This window comes from Drosophila santomea, chromosome 2R (genome assembly GCF_016746245.2).
Source record: "Drosophila santomea strain STO CAGO 1482 chromosome 2R, Prin_Dsan_1.1, whole genome shotgun sequence".
Classification (NCBI taxonomy): Eukaryota; Metazoa; Arthropoda; class Insecta; order Diptera; family Drosophilidae; genus Drosophila; species Drosophila santomea.
This window is the reverse complement of record NC_053017.2, coordinates 12,458,888-12,474,577: the sequence shown is the minus strand read 5'-3', so window position 1 is coordinate 12,474,577 and position 15,690 is coordinate 12,458,888. Positions and strand designations below refer to the sequence as shown.

At 44.4% G+C, this 15,690-nt stretch overlaps 4 protein-coding genes across 4 annotated transcripts; 3 read left to right on the top strand and 1 right to left on the bottom strand.

Annotated features, from left to right (window-relative positions):
• Window positions 1-397: 397 nt before the first annotated feature.
• LOC120445512 lies at window positions 398-1,170 on the top strand. The gene is made up of 2 exons (XM_039625970.2): window positions 398-860; window positions 923-1,170. Exons 1-2 carry the CDS (start codon window positions 518-520, stop codon window positions 1,084-1,086), a joined length of 507 nt encoding a protein of 168 aa, XP_039481904.1. The 5' UTR covers window positions 398-517; the 3' UTR covers window positions 1,087-1,170.
• Window positions 1,171-2,231: 1,061 nt separating this feature from the next.
• On the top strand, window positions 2,232-4,432 carry LOC120446673. The gene is made up of 4 exons (XM_039627746.2): window positions 2,232-2,410; window positions 2,468-2,554; window positions 2,612-2,953; window positions 3,072-4,432. The coding sequence occupies exons 1-4, from the start codon at window positions 2,323-2,325 to the stop codon at window positions 4,247-4,249; spliced, it is 1,695 nt and encodes a 564-aa protein (XP_039483680.1). The 5' UTR covers window positions 2,232-2,322; the 3' UTR covers window positions 4,250-4,432.
• Window positions 4,433-5,504: 1,072 nt separating this feature from the next.
• LOC120445342 lies at window positions 5,505-6,114 on the top strand. Its single transcript, XM_039625678.2, has one exon. The coding sequence runs from the start codon at window positions 5,629-5,631 to the stop codon at window positions 5,899-5,901; it is 273 nt and encodes a 90-aa protein (XP_039481612.1). The 5' UTR covers window positions 5,505-5,628; the 3' UTR covers window positions 5,902-6,114.
• A 6,907-nt stretch (window positions 6,115-13,021) lies between these two features.
• LOC120445163 (trypsin beta) lies at window positions 13,022-13,946 on the bottom strand. Its single transcript, XM_039625339.1, has one exon. The coding sequence runs from the start codon at window positions 13,944-13,946 to the stop codon at window positions 13,107-13,109; it is 840 nt and encodes a 279-aa protein (XP_039481273.1). The 3' UTR covers window positions 13,022-13,106.
• Window positions 13,947-15,690: the final 1,744 nt, after the last annotated feature.

Sequence of the window (15,690 nt, the reverse complement as noted above, 5' to 3'; positions counted from 1 at the left end):
GGAGAGTGTGTGTGTGTGTGATCCTGAGATCCTTTCCACTCTCTTGCTGCATAAAATAATTAAACTTAATTGACAGTTTTTCGACATCACCTTTGTCGCTTTAGTGTGACAAGTCAGGACACCTTTCCACTAGCAACCCACTACCTTATCGTCCTCCAGCTAACGAGCTTAACTTTTAGCAGCAAGTGCCTGCTTAGTTTTTACGGCTGGGAGTAAGTAGCCGGTTAGTTAGCTGCTTTTAGTTGAGTTTAATTCTCGCAGGCGGGATAAAATACATTTTAAGCAGATGAAGCAGAAGCAAAAATACAAACACACAGCTTGCAAATTGGCTAAGTATGAGAATACTTGTACTCCAAGTTACCCTCGACTAACACAGCTGTCATTTTAAACAAAAATTTAGTATTCTCGATTTTAGCTCAACATTTAGACAACAACTTTGAAAAAATTAAAGCCAAAACATATCACAAAATTTCGGTTTTAAAATTTTTAATCGTCGAAACTTAGTACAGCAGTCGCAATGAAGTTCTATCCGGATGCAGATGTCTGGTTCTGTGTGGACAAGCCCAGCTGTCTGAACAGCTACCAGAAGTATCCACCCAACCACAGCTGGAAGATGCGGGATCAGACGACCTCGCGGAACATGTACTATTGGCGCGACATTGAGGGCGTGAAGAAAACGGAGATCAAGCTCAAGGATCTGTACTTCACCAACTGGCCCAAGAGCCGCATCCGTCCACAGGCCTGCCTGGGATTGCTCTATGCCACGGGCAACCGCTTCATCCGACTCACCAAGGCACCACCATCGGGCTTCAAGTGCGCTCCACTGCCCGTCAATCTGGCCACCGCCCGAATTGTCAAGGGTAAGATGATTTTGCTAAAACATCAATCATTGTACTAAGCACCCCTTTTTAAATTCCTGCAGTTCTGCTTCGCAAGAAGGCCAAACGCGAAAAACTGGCAGCTAAGAAGGCTAAGAAGGAAGCGAAGAAGGCCAAGAAGGCGGCCAAGAAGGGCAAAGGAAAGGGCGGCAAGAACGATCTGAAGCCAAAGGTCATTCGAACCTATGAAGACGCCGACAAAGCTTAATGAAAACTTTTTATATTTAAATACCCGTGTATTTAAGTGAATTTGGATTAATTTTAAAAGAGTTTTAAGCGTATCTGAAAATTATAAATCTTTTATTATCTCTTTGGCTCATTAAAGTGGCTAAGGGACTACCCTTGAATCTGCCACATTTTAAATGGGTGCTCATCCTTTAGTTAAGTCTACGGATTGGGAAATTCTTAACTGGCTCCCCACCGCCTACCCCTGGATACGCCCTTCATTTTGCTGGAACCCCTTGGGCTGCCCTCGCTCGACTGATTGCCTGCATTTAATCAAATTAATTAATGGCGCATTTCACATTCATCATTTGCCCGGTTGCATATTTTCCCATTCTTCGATGCAGCAAAAAGGCAGTGCGCCGCTTCGGGCTTCTCTGGCTGAAGCCACGCCCACATTTTCCCATTTTCCCGCCCTTCGCTTGCGATTGAGATTGAAATTGCACGGCAGACTCCGCTTTTCACACACCACACCGCTTTTTGTTGCGAATTTGTTGTGTTCGGTGGCATTCTTTTTTGTTTTTTGTTTTTTTTTTTTTTGGCACAAATCAACGAACTGCAAAATTCAATTGAAAATCGCTGAATGCAAGTTAATCAGTTCGCTTGGCTACGCTAATTATGTGGCCAATATATGTGTGTGCAGAGGTGGGCGGACTGATATATTTACAAATATTCTCGGCTGCGAGGAGCGTATGTGCGGATATCTGGGTAACGTAACCAAATTATTCGGTTGTCGAATGGTCTGCAATTTAAATTGCACCAAATTGATGGCATTGGTTGTCCTTGCAAATTGATAAACAAACAATAAATTGAACATCGCACCTCGTTGAAGTATATTCCTAGCGAATCCAATGCATTTATAAATTGGGCATGTAGTCAGAATTGTACCTTTGGAAATATATCTACTAGGATGGATAACCCATCTAAATCTGAGTGTTCCGATTTATCCGATACATTGCAATTCCACACAATACTGCCCTCATTGTTGCCAAACAATTGGCAGCTCTGCCAGGGCAATTTGTTATTCGGTTTAAGTTATTAGAAACCATTTATTGGCCATTAATTTGTTTCCAATCATTGCCGCCATGAATCATGAAACTGTTTGGGAATATTTATATAAATCTTAGTGAGCCCGGCTCAATTTATCGCCAAACATTTCTGTACAAACACAAGCTCTGTAAAGTAAATGCATATATTTAAGAAATAAAGTAGCAACACAAACATGGAGAAGAGCACACAGAAGATCAACAATGAGGACCGGCAGAATTTCGTGGCCACTCGCATGAGTATGCCGCTTTTTATGGCATCCCGTAAGATGGCTTTTAAAATGCAATCAAATCGAATTCATTAATAAACCTTTCATTTAGGTAATCGTATTAGAAAGGAAAATTTGCCGCGACTGGAGAAGCAATTTAAGTTGGCTGGCCAGCATTACAATGTGGCTTGCCAGAAGGGTAAGTCTTCTAGCAATTTCGAAAGGAGCTGAAAATGAAAATGAATCCTTTTTGCAGAAAACCGAAGAGAGGCCTTCAGCAAGGCCACCTTTGATCACTACCGCCACATTACGGGCTTCGACAAGACGCCAAAGAATCCGTATCCGGAACGGCGACCGCTCCACATCGATCGCACCATGACCAAATGGAGGGGCTGGCAACTGCCCCCCAATCATTACGGAGTGCCCCCGGAACCGTACCTCCGACTGAAGGGCACCAAGGGCTCCGTCTTCGCCAAGCCGCACACGAACCACAGTCGAGTGTCCATCAAGCCACCGCCATACCACTTCTACGAGCTTCCGGCGGAAATAGAGAGGCTCTTCAAGCGCCCCAACTTGCAAAAGGGCATCTTCCTTTCAAGTAAGTAGTTGATAGCAGATAATAAAGTATCTTATCTTATAGTAACCATCTGTGAAAATACAGAGAAGCTAAAGCTTCGATTATTCTAAGATATGTATTAATATAAACACCCATCCAGATGCCCGCGATCGTCGACCGACTACGCATGCGATGATCTCCAATCTCTCTGGCTGTTGGCGCAATCCCAAGGACGCCGGCCCCTGCGACACCCATACAAACGTCTTTGAGCTGGCCGCAAATGCCGTTCCCGTCACCAAGGCACCACGCCCCAATCCGCACCTGTTCCTGCGCCTCTCCTGCGTGCCCACCAAGCCCAGTCGCTTGATCCGGCGCCACATCAGCATGGAGCCGGCACCTGGTCGTTACTGCACCAGCTATCCGAATGTGTGTCCTTGTCCGGCGGGCAAGACCAGTGTGCCGGGACTGCAGCTGATGATCGATGACCAGAAGCGCCTGAAGTTCCGGCGCCAGCCATTTGAGAGGATCAGCCGAAAGCGACTCTGTGAGCCGGATTGGCGCCATGTCGCGGGACAGGGCCACCGGCATCTCTTCCAGATGGGGCGCAAGGATAGGCCAAAGCCCACCAAGAAACCTACTTCCTCCAAAAAGCAGGGCAAGCCGATTACCATGTATGCCGATTCCAAGTACATTAACATGCTGAGCCAGCCGCAGCGACATCCCATCTCCATACGAACGTATCCGGTTCCTCCGTATGTGCCCAAGATCACCTACAACTGTGCGGCCAAGCGTGTGATCCGTAAGCAGTTGAAGAACAACAAGAAGATCGCCTTCAATAGTGGCCAGGAGCGGTGGAAGGATGGCGAACGACCGATGCAGCTGACCGCCCGCCAACTGGAGGCCATCAAGCAGAAGCTTCCGCCGGAGCGGCGACTGATGGACTACCCCATTGAGCTGCCCGAGGTGATACCCAGTCGTCTGACCCAGGTGCCCGATCACCAGAGGGTCACCTATATGCCCAAGTTGCGCAAGCGCCTGTTCAAGTTTCTGCCGATTCCCGGTGCCCGGGTCTTGGTCACCGACAGCGATATACGGCCGGACATTGTCTTCGATCCGGAGCACCCAACCGGACTGTACCGGCGCAAGATCGACGAGACCGCGTTCTACAAGGACTCCGCGCTGCGGGCGATGGAGAACCAGGAGGATTTAGATGCCAGCGGCTTTAACGATTCGCCATCGCAGTCGCAGTTGGAGTCGCCGCATCAGTCCATAAGCCGGAACAATGATGCCTCTGCGAATCCGACGGAACGCGCTTCCCAGATATCGGTTCATGAATAATGTGGCCAGGGGGCTCTGCTCCACGTTTGTTCCAGTTTCAAATCCTTTTCGTTTTTGATTTATGATCCACGCCCCAGTGAATTCACGTGGCCACATGCAGCTAAGGCAAGAACTAAGTGATGGCCGAAGAAAAATAAGCTAAAAAGCCCTAAATAAAAATGGGAAAATTATTCACTTGGAAAATCTGGTTTCGTTTTTAATTGCAAATACATGTAGTGATGACGGGAGTTGTTAGATAAATTATTACATTGCCAAATATGTTATGAACTTGTGGAGTAGCCAAAATGATGGGCTATTATATGATTCATTTATATAATGGTAAATTATACAAATATAAATATCAGGGAATATTCATGAATTAAGAAATGTTATTAGACAGATACATACATTTAAATGATGTGGCAAATGTAGCTATTTTGTTTTTCAGCTCATCAGCACTGGCAATAGACTGGGCGACTAGAGTTTCCTCGCCCTTCCGACTGCTGGAACCATAAAACAGGCCAAAGTAACTTTCGGCCATAAAATAAATAACTTTTTTAACTGTCCATCTCTGCGCACTTCCCCGGAACCCGTACCCCCGTAACCCCATAGACCAAACTTCATAGCCACACACATGAAGACAAAAAGGTCAAAACGAAATAATTAAGTTTTGCAAACGTTTTGCGGGTAACTCGGAACCGGGGTCTCCGGGTTGATGGAGCCGGAGCCAGAGCCAGAGCCGGAGTTGGAGAAGTGGAGCCGGATCCGGGTGTTCGCAACGTGTGCCCGCTGCACGTGGCCATTAAAATGCTCGTATTATATCTCTCCTTGCTAAGATTGTAAAACATAATCTGTTATCAATTATTTTAGCTTCGTGGCCCGACTTGCTGGATGTGGATGTGGATGAGCCAGTAAATGGGTCGGGGGCCAAAAACTTGCAAAGCGCTCGCATTGCATTTTGATTCGGGGAGCAAAAGTTGCCAGACCCCCCACACACACACACACACACTTGCACATACATATCTGTGTATTTATGACTTGGTTAACAATTCTGGCTGGTAAGCAATTTTCCTTCTCTCAGCGCTCAGTGCTCAGTGCCATAAAAATGGGCAGCAAATCGATTATCGAATTGAGCAATTGCAACTGGGCCTAATTGAGTTCCACGACGAGCGAAGAAAGTCCAGCCAAGTCAGCAGTTGAAAGTTCTTTGATTTATTTTCTTTTTAGCTTTTCTGAGTGCGAATGAAATGAGCGATGAAAAAGACTTCACATCAGCCTATTCATTTTAATACTTTGGCTATCAGTCACAGAGCAATTTTATACGTTCTAGCTACTTAAAAAAAATCAAAGAAATTACCAGCAAAATTAGCCGTCTTATGCGGTAAACGAAATTAACGCAAATGGGTCTAAAACGCTTTGTATCCTCTTTGATTCGCAAGTCACCGATCAGTCCATCGGAGCCTGGGAAATTGGCTGCTGGTTGCCCAGCCGTGTTCGCCCAAGACGGCATGTGGAGCGCCAAGTTCAATAGTGCCAAGTCCAATCCGGAGAGGATTAACGGACAGGCGATCGCCTGCAAGCAAGAGTCCTGCCGCAAGGATGCCGACTTAGCACCCTCAATTCGACTCCCACGCAAACGTTCTTGGCTACAGAGGCGCATAATTCCCTCGTAGTCCTCGCGTGGTAAAAATCCCCAGAAATGCTAAATCTGTAATCGCAATTGCCAACCCAAGTCGACGTTTTGCAGTTTCACGCTCTGGTGTGCCAAGTAAATGATTTATTACTTCAATTACTTGATTTTCACTCATTTGCTGGGATGTTATGAGCCTAGTTGCAAAACAAATTTTAGTGATTAAAGAGAATTTTCGGAAAAATTAAAACACGTATATATAGCAGCAAATTGATTATCTTTAGAAAAGATTTCTCTCCATAAAATCGCTGCACTTGCCACTCCCTTTTTGGGATGCGACTCAATGCAACTTTTGTTTACCAGCTGCTGATTAACAATGGCAGCTGCAGAAACCTTGACTATATGGGCATGTCCGGGTTCCGAGTTTCCCCTTCCACGCACACAAAAAATTATTATGGTTACTGTTCGTGCCATTGTCGAGTTGCCCGCTTCCTCCTTCCCCCTACCCCACCGACTTCTTGGCTTGTTGTGCAAATATTTTACACGACACACGAGCGGCACAAAGCCAAAGCGCACAAGTAAAAGTAAATTATAAGTAAAGGCAACAATGGCAGCGGTAGCAACAGCAGGAGTTGCCAGTTGCAACAATGATGCACTGCCCCGTTGAAACGCAACTGATTGTGCGCGAAAAGTTTTTTGTTGATGCCACGCGCTGGAAAAAATACAAAAAGGGAGGAAAATGAAGATGGGGGAGCAAGCGCAAACGTAAAAAACACAACGCCCGGTTTTCGGTTAACATGACTTATTATTATGGGGGCAAAAGTGGGAGTGGCAGTGCGGACTCAGGACTCAGGACTCCGACTTGGCAACTAGTTCAAGATGAAGTCCTGGCGGAAATGGATCACAGCGAATGCCACGAAAATAAAGACTTCGCGGCTTCTCCTTTTGTCATGCCACCCACAACGGCAAACTAATATGCGAATGAGATACCCTCGGATGTGAAATGAAGGTGGATGGTATCGAAATTGTTTTTATGCCAGGTAATCATAAAGGTATAGCTAATAAAGAAATTTATTGAGTAAGCCCCTTTATTTAGCACATAATTCACTGATGAAGGTAACTATGATTTTGTATGGAATAAGTGGAGAGGGTATCAATAAATGTGGCATCCTGAGACAAACCTTACTGCATATCCTGTCTTGTTCGGTGTCTCACTTTTGTGTGTGAGTCAGCCAAACAAATGAGCCACGACTCTGGCAGTCTTTCTTCGCAACTCGTTGCCCTTTCTCCACTCGCCACCAGCGACTTTCTTTGTCGCGCGCCGCATGGTGCAAAGTCTGCATTAGTCTATGCTACTTGGAGGGGAAGGGGCGCGTCTTTGGGGCTCTTTCTTGCATTCGTTGTCGGCGCTTTTTGTTTTTCAGCTGGCTTTTGTTTGGCTCCTTGTTGCAGATTTCTTTCCATTCCACGCTCGGCACGAAGTGGGTCATAGGGTCGTGGCGTGTGCAAATTGCAGCTGCCAGCGGGGGCGTGTTTCCTTTTTTTTGTGTTGGGTGGCACTGGGCTTGCGTATCCTTGCGGTTGCGCTCGCTGTGCGTGCGTCGTCATGTCGACTTTACATTTTCAAATAATTTCTGATTAAGCAGGGAAGTGAGCCCCAACACACCCCCTCGCTGCCATCTTCCCCCCCTCGGCAAGGGAAATGCTCTGACCCCCGCAGTGTGACAAACGCAATGGGTGCAGCAGTCAGCATCTGTTCCTCCCGCTTCCTCTCGCACTGCCCGTTCCTATACCGCTCCCACTCCCACTCCCACTCCCACTCCCACTGCCTTGGTCGCTTCGTGGCAACATGCTGACATATTGCGGGGCATAATTTACCGTTGCTCCCGCCTGCTATTTCCCTGCTCGTGCACTTTTCCTGATTCCTCCTCGCCGCCTGTCGACGAGTGCAACTAATTTTTGTTTGTTCGCGAAGAGCCACAAAGATTTATGCTTGAGAAATTATGCTTTAAAATTCGAGCATATGTCTTCGTTGTTGCTCTCGCCGGCTTAAGTAATTTAATACACTTTAATGCCGGCTCACTCTGCAATGCGAGCAACTCTGCCGCCATCCCACTCTGACCCACGTGTATGTACATAATGTATATTTAGTGTATGCGCATATAAAGGACATGTATTACGGCAGTTAGAGCGGGACGGCTGTGGGGACTGCGGCAGCGGATAGAAAAGGGAAGGGAGGGGGGCTTAGGGTAAGCAGCAAAATGTTCATAAAAATGCAAATGTGCAAAATGGTATAAGAGTGGGAAATCGCAATGAAAGAGCCAGCGCGTAAAGAAAAGGCGAAAACACATTTGAACCAAAGGTTGTGCCATACCCACTTGTGTGTGAGTGTGTTATGTGTGCGTGTGTGTTAATGTGTTACTGTGTGCGTGAAAGCGCGTCACTTTTTGCGCTGACATTTTAAGTGCATCTTTGTGAAATATTTAAACAAAGAATAATTACACACGGCATTACGAACTTAATGCGGCTGAGTGCATGAAATACTCATATCACGAAAATACACGTTAGTGCAAGTGCATAAATGCATGAGTGTGGGTGGAGTCACAGGGCAGCAAGGTGAAGGTTTATCGGCTCATTAGCTTACAAGTTAAAACACTTTGTTTATTGCGAAGATAGAAATAAAAATATATGCAAAAAAATTTAAATAATATCTATTTCGATCATTACATTAGGTTTATTTTATTATGCGTAGAATTTACTATCTAATACATATGTACATACATATATGTATATACATATTTTCAATCGGCATTTTTGCCATAATTTGGCCAAAAATGGCCGCCCAGCTAAAATAAAGACTGTTTTGTGCTGCTAATAAACATAGCTAACTATGTCTATCCATATTTTTTTGATATTCGAAAAAAAAAAATTTTGTGAATTTTTTCATTTTTGATAAGGGGTACCATCATCAAAATTTGCGAAAAATGGCCAAAAACTAGCATTTTAATGTATGTACATGGATCGATAGGGAATTTTGTTACAAATTCAACGAGGTATGGCATTCCCGTTCTGGACAATTATTTTCACAGCTATCGAAAAAAAACGGATTATTTTTTATTAAAAAATCGAAAAACAAATTGTTGCGTCTTTCGGGTATAACGACGTAAAATCATCTGTCCCTTGAAAGTCGCTATAACCGGATTCTACTGTATGTCGTTTAATTTGAATATCTTACAAAATAAATATAAGAACATGTTGGCTTAGCTGAACATGTTGGCCAACTAGTTGGTATGTAAAATGGTTTTAGTTTAACGCTACGCTGTACAAATTGGCCAGCATGGCCGGCTGCAAATGCATTTTCCGAATGCCAAACTGCATCAGGTTGACCCCCCCAGCTGAAGTATTCCCCCACCCCTTCCCTCCACCATCGCCGCTGAGCATTTGTTGTGACAAGGACTTCGAGATGGTTACCCATGGCTAAGCCAAAGTTATGGCGATTGCAGTTGGAAATGTGCATTTCCACACACACACACACACTCGCACATGGCAGGGAAAATCAGTTTGGAAATTGAATTCGACTGCTGCAGGGACGGTTGGAAAAGCAAAAAAGGGCCCATCCAGATTGGGCTGCTGGCATACCAAGAACTCAACTGGAACTGGAACTCCACTGGCTGAGTGGACTCGAAGTGACTTTGTGCTTGCCATTGACTAAAACAAATGGGCTCCACAACATCTTTTACTGTCAGCTGCAACTTGTCGCCCTGTCCATTTGGGCTGCTCTCCTCCGATGCTCCTCCAGTGCTCCTCCACCACTTGGTATATAAATAAAATAAATATTTATATTGAAATGCAACGCAATCGAGCGCAACAGAATTGAATTTCAGAGCTTTGCCATTGGCTTTTTGTGCCTTTTGCCTTTCGGCCTTTGACTTGTCCGCAGCTACTGGACAAACTACTAAACTGGACAACCGGAGGAATAAAGATCCGTAGACGGGGATGGGCAGATAGGGGCAGCGATTTTAGTTTCTTAAATTGAATTTTGCAGAGAACTTTGTTTGGCATTTAATTGCATTGCAAGTTGCGTTGCAATTTCAATTGATTCCGAATGAGCTGAGTGCTGCAGGTGAAGCGCACCAAAAAAAACGATTCAATCCCATGCAATTGGATTGTCCTTTAAGGCGTAATGCGAAATAGTTTTGCTAGTTTAGTTAGTTGTCACAACTTATGTGAATTTAACATTGTTTGCTTTAGCTGCATCGCCAGGTTGACTGATCGAAAATAATACGGTGATGCAAAAATACCCTTGCAGACTTTCTGATCTCTGGGAAGTTTAATCAACTAAATCAATTGGAAGTCAGACTTTTGGAATCCAATTAAACTGGCAGCTGTGTCATTTACGTTGAGTTGTGTAAGAGAATTGCCATGACTTTAAGTGCTAAATTTACCGTGACCAACTAGTCGTATGCGTAATTTCTGACAGAGTGAAGCTATTTTCAACAGATGCTTCAAAGTATATCCTTAAATCATTGTTTGGCTTAAACAAAGGCAGTATCTTGGTTTTAAGGGATTCCACGAGAAACAGGAAGCGGAAAAATGTCCATCGTGCATAATGCAAAAAGCCGTAAGGGAGGAATATGAAATTACATTACTCAACAAAACAAAGCAACAAATTATCATTTAGATAATACTTTTTAGTGCTTTTCACGCTCCCCTCCACGCTCCTTTCTTCAGCTGTCCCTGTCTGCCAGCCTTTCACTTACCTAACGCATGGAAATTTTTTCCATCTGCATGCATTTTCTTTGTGATACCCCCTCGTCTGAAATTCAGCGGAGCATATCAGGCAATCAGTTCGCCGCCAATGGAATTTTTCACGGGATACCCGACATTCCGCATATCATTGCTGCATTTCCGCTGCGTGGGAAAGCGCGTAAAGTAAAATGTAAGTGGCATGCATGGGAAAAAAAAACACAAGGGTGTGGAATGTGGCAAGGAATGGGTAACATAATACGCAGAATAACAAAAGCGGAAAAGTGTGCAAAAGCTGTCTAGAGAAGCTGCCAACCAAGGAGATAAAAGATGGAGGACGCTTGGCAATGCAAATGCTCCTAATGCTCGCTTTATGTCTTTGTTTTTGGACTCCTTCCCTGCAACAGGATTCCATCTTCAGTACCGTGTATCTATCAGGACATACAATTGATTAGCGGCAGAAACTTCAAAACTTTGGCGAATACAATTTTTGCTACGCAGCTAATTATTTGCATATTTCTTTTACCCAGGCAAGACGTGCGACGTGAAACTCCGGGAGTTGGTACTAATTTGAAAGGTTTTTCTTTTGCTACTTACCTCGGGCCATACCTGCACATCGCCAGCGCCATCGCCTTCACCACAAAGACAAATGCAAATGTCAGCAGAGTGTTGGCAACTTTTTCATTTTGCAACTCTGCCAGGACTTGGGTATGCAGTTGTCATTTTGCGTTGCGCAAATGTCAAACTTATAGACGCGCTAAGCCACGTGCCAGAAAAGGACTGGGCCCCCAGATGCCAACATGGCTAACCGGGCCAACTAGTCAACCGCCCAACAACCCAGGCAACCACTCACCATTTTCCGATTTTCCGCCAGCCCTGCTGTCTGCACACCTCGTTGCTGCGCTGCGTGGCATGCCAATGTTGCACGTTCAAATTAACTTTAATGAACCCAGTTTAGTTGCAAATGAGTTACAGAACTCGAAAAACACATCGAAACGTGTTTAGTGAGCAATGAGCAGTCGAAAGGTAGGGGATTCGGTTAGCTCAAATTTTTGCACCCAGGTGCAATTTGTTGTTTTTTAAATAAAATAAAAAAGTTTAAATAATTCATACCGTGGTCTTTGGAAAAATGCAAGTGTTTTGATAAAACCGTGTTCTTAAATCCGTGTAGGTACATTTTGGTAGCCTCAACCAGCTGAATGAAGGCAAAATGTTTGATCAAAGGCAAATGGGAATGTCCACCCAGAAATGTTGAACCTGCCATAACCACCAAACTACCATTAAGGCCCAATCTTAGCATGGTCAGTTGGCCAAAATGCATCAGTTCCCCTTTCAGTCAAAGTCAATCAAGTATTGACTATCAACTTTAAAGACTGCGCACTAAGTACAAAGGGCATGGAAGTTAATGGATTGAACCTTGGCCGAAAGTCGACGAGCGGAGTTTCAAAAATTATAAGAAAATTCCCCATATCGCGTATGTGACAGTTACCATATTGGGAAATTTATACATTTATAAATGTATTTTTCGCCCATCCAAAGAAGAATTTGTACGTGGTAAAATCAAATAAATAAAAGTGCGGAATATCGGGACAGGACTTTCACTTAGCCGACTGGCCAACTTCCATCGCCTTTTATTTTCTGACAGTCATGCTTATTTATGGGCCCCGCGTCTTGAGAGGATCCCATTCAGTGTGACTAGATTTTTAAGCCGCGGCAATTTATTGGCCCACTGTGTGCCGATTAGCCAAATATCGAGATTAGGCCTAAGTCAGCATCGACAGCCAATCCAATTTCATGGGCCACGCGAAAAGGCTTATGGACTTCCTAAATATTTCGCTAGCGGTTCGTTGACTTTTCCGGGCAGAGGGCCAAAATCTAAGAAAAAAACAGAAATTGAAATAACACCAAAGATAACTGCGTAGCTGCCAACAAAAGCAAAAAAAAAAAAGTGTGAAAACCGCAGTAGCAAACTGACAAAATGACTCTGCGACCGACGAACTGCCACGACCGACTGTTTTGGCCAAGTCTGGTCTGCCATGTGGTTGTTGCGGTCGGTGTGGCAACAAAGGCGCATGTGGCAATTGATTTATTCAAATGGAATCACAACAAGAAAAGCAATCCCAGGGAGGTGTGGTCAGGTAACTTATGCACTTAGGCCAAAATAAACATTTGGCCGACTAGCCGCACAACTTGTTTAGTGCTTACGTATGTACATATATTGAGGTTTTTCCAGAGGAAGAGTTTGGCTTATATTGCGGATACTCATTTGAGTGTGTTTATTTGGCATTACTAGATTATTTGGGTTTGTCTACAAAATAATATAAATTGTTATATTTATTGGCGTTCCTTTAAAACCAGTTTAATTATTTCCAATCACTATTTCATGGCAATAATATAAAATCAATTAAAATCACGTCTTCTTTTTTCTCATTTAAATACATTTTTTTATAACACTTATATAAACTGTGCACAACACTTAATACTATTATTTCCATCCATTATTCACTGCAATCCACTCCAGCCCGCCAGCAGTTCATTCCATCCCCTGGCGGCCAGCTGCTCATCTATCCAGCTGCGAAAGGCAGCCACATTGGTGTAAACTCCAGGAAAGTCGGGATTTGCGCAGCCCAGACCCCAGGAAACGATGCCGTACAGCCTGGTCGGACCTTCATCCGCTGAGTAACCCACCAGTGGTCCGCCAGAGTCGCCCTGGCAACTATCGCGACCAGGACGCGCGGCGCAGATCATGCGTCGGGTGATGGGCAACACCTGGCTATAGGCACGCCGGCACTGATTCGACCCCACCAGATCGACGTCCACAAAACGGAGTTCCGGAGAGACCCCAACCTCGCCGCTGACCGCACTCTCCTCGGCCTGGAAGCCCCAACCGCTGACCCGGAGACGGGTGTCCGCGGTGGGTGGGTCCGCTAATGCAGCCAGTGGCACTGGCTGCAGGTGCTCCGTGAAATTGAGCCTGGCATTCAAGATGAGCAACGCCAGGTCGCTGTCGTGGCTCTGGGCATTATAGTCGCCGTGGGCGATGACCCGCTGCAGGCTGAGCACATGCCCTCCACTCGCATGCTCACTGGATCCCAGTCGTACCGTGTAATCTCCACTGCTCCAGGGTTCCTCGAAGCAGTGGGCCGCTGTCAGCACTGTGTCGTGCCCAATGATGGCTCCGCCGCATATGTGCCGGCCGTGCAACTGGACGGATACTTGATAGGGAAATTCTTGAATGGTGGTCACCTCGCCACCCACAATCCGCCCATCGCTGGGGGTGGGCGTGGCGCCGGCAAGTGCCACCAGTGCCATTAGGCAACATAAAAATCGCGTTGAGTACATTGCACCGTCTGACTGAATGTTACTTCCGCGTCTTGGCTTTATATCACCGGCAGTGGGTCGGAACTTATCGGTTTGTCTACAGACTGTGTAATTAAATCTGTTTGCCATTTGCCAATTTGGGTGATATTCGCCTTATCGCCACTTCTTATTTGATTATTCACTCGAGGTGTCATATACGCGCTATCTGACTTTGACCCAATAACCTTGGCAGTTGTACACATAGCGAAATGGGTCTTTTTCATGAGTATATAAGATATATGATGTTTATACCCGTTACTCGTAGAGTAAATGGTACTGAAAATGTCACACTAAATAAAATCAGCGAAAAAGATTAAAGTGACTTCTTGTAACAATTTGTATATCACACACTTTGTGGATTAAAGTAAGTTGCGGGCAGGAAAAACGAAACACAATTAGATTGCCTGCATAATGTTCAATTACACAGGTCTACTTCACATATTAAGTAAGAAAGTCCTTGGAAGGAGGCACACAAATCTTTCGTTTTTGGCATGGATAAGGAGTCATATTTCACAGCTGTCCGGCCAGGAAAAGTTGATTCAGATTCAATGAATATGTTAACAACTTTGGTAGCCAGGCCAGAATCGCAGGCGAGACATGTGTATCCGCATTATTTGCATAGAGTCAGTCAGTCTACTATTTCATTATGAGATAAAACAACCTGCTGGACTTGCTGCAGTAACAGCATCAACTTATTAGTTTAGTCAAAAATGAATTGCATAAATATTCTGCAGCCAAAGGACCATGCATAGTTTCGAGATTGTGGAGAGGACGACATACGAGATACGAGATACATTTTACACAATCCGGGAGGCCAGGAAAGTCAAAGTGTCAGTGCGGGTAGGCACTAATTGTTTCATTTTGCCTGCCAGACAGTAAACAATGGCAGTGCCCACAAATATATGCTCATTCCAGTGCACATACTTGCATGTAGTTTACATTTTAACAAAATTCAATTTGCTGCTGCTGACACATGGAGGAGTGGGACTTTCAGCCTCTGCACATGCTAATTGCCTGTCCAGCAATTAATTAAACATGGCAGTAGTTAATAAAATGCAGAGCAAAGTCTCCATATGAATTTCTTGTTTTATACATAATTCAGGCGATTTAACAAGTAAGTTGAATAATCGTCCTGTATGTAGCGCTGTACTTTTTGCATGTTTCACATGGGCGAAAAAAAAAAAACTATTGAAAATATAATTTGAAGTAAACTGTAAAACGGTTCATCGATCAGTAAAAGGCTAATGTGGTATAACTTTTTGATGCTCTAATAAAAGAATCAAATTAATTGAACTTTGATGAAAACCACTTTAATAAAGCATATTTTCAAAGCACACGCTTTTTATACATTTTATAGCTTACGTAAAAGGTTTTATATGGGCTAACATTTTATTTAGCATGTATACAAGCTTTGCAATTTGTAACTTTTCCTGCATTCAAATGGTGTATAAGAAATCTTACCTCAATTGCGGCTGTTCTTTGTTCTTCCGTAGCATTTTATTGTCGAAATTGTTCGAGTTAATTGCTTGTAATTGAGAATTCTCGCAGAAAATTCGTCACATAACTCTCGTCAGGACATAAATCTCGCGGATGTGGAGGGCTGACTGAGGGGGGGGGTTAATTGCAGGGTAAAGAACATCAATTACCCACAAAAAACGCGAAAAGCAATGCGGGCAGGGGTAAGAAAAAAAGGAGGAGGAAAACGCTTTGCCGCAAACTCCTTGCT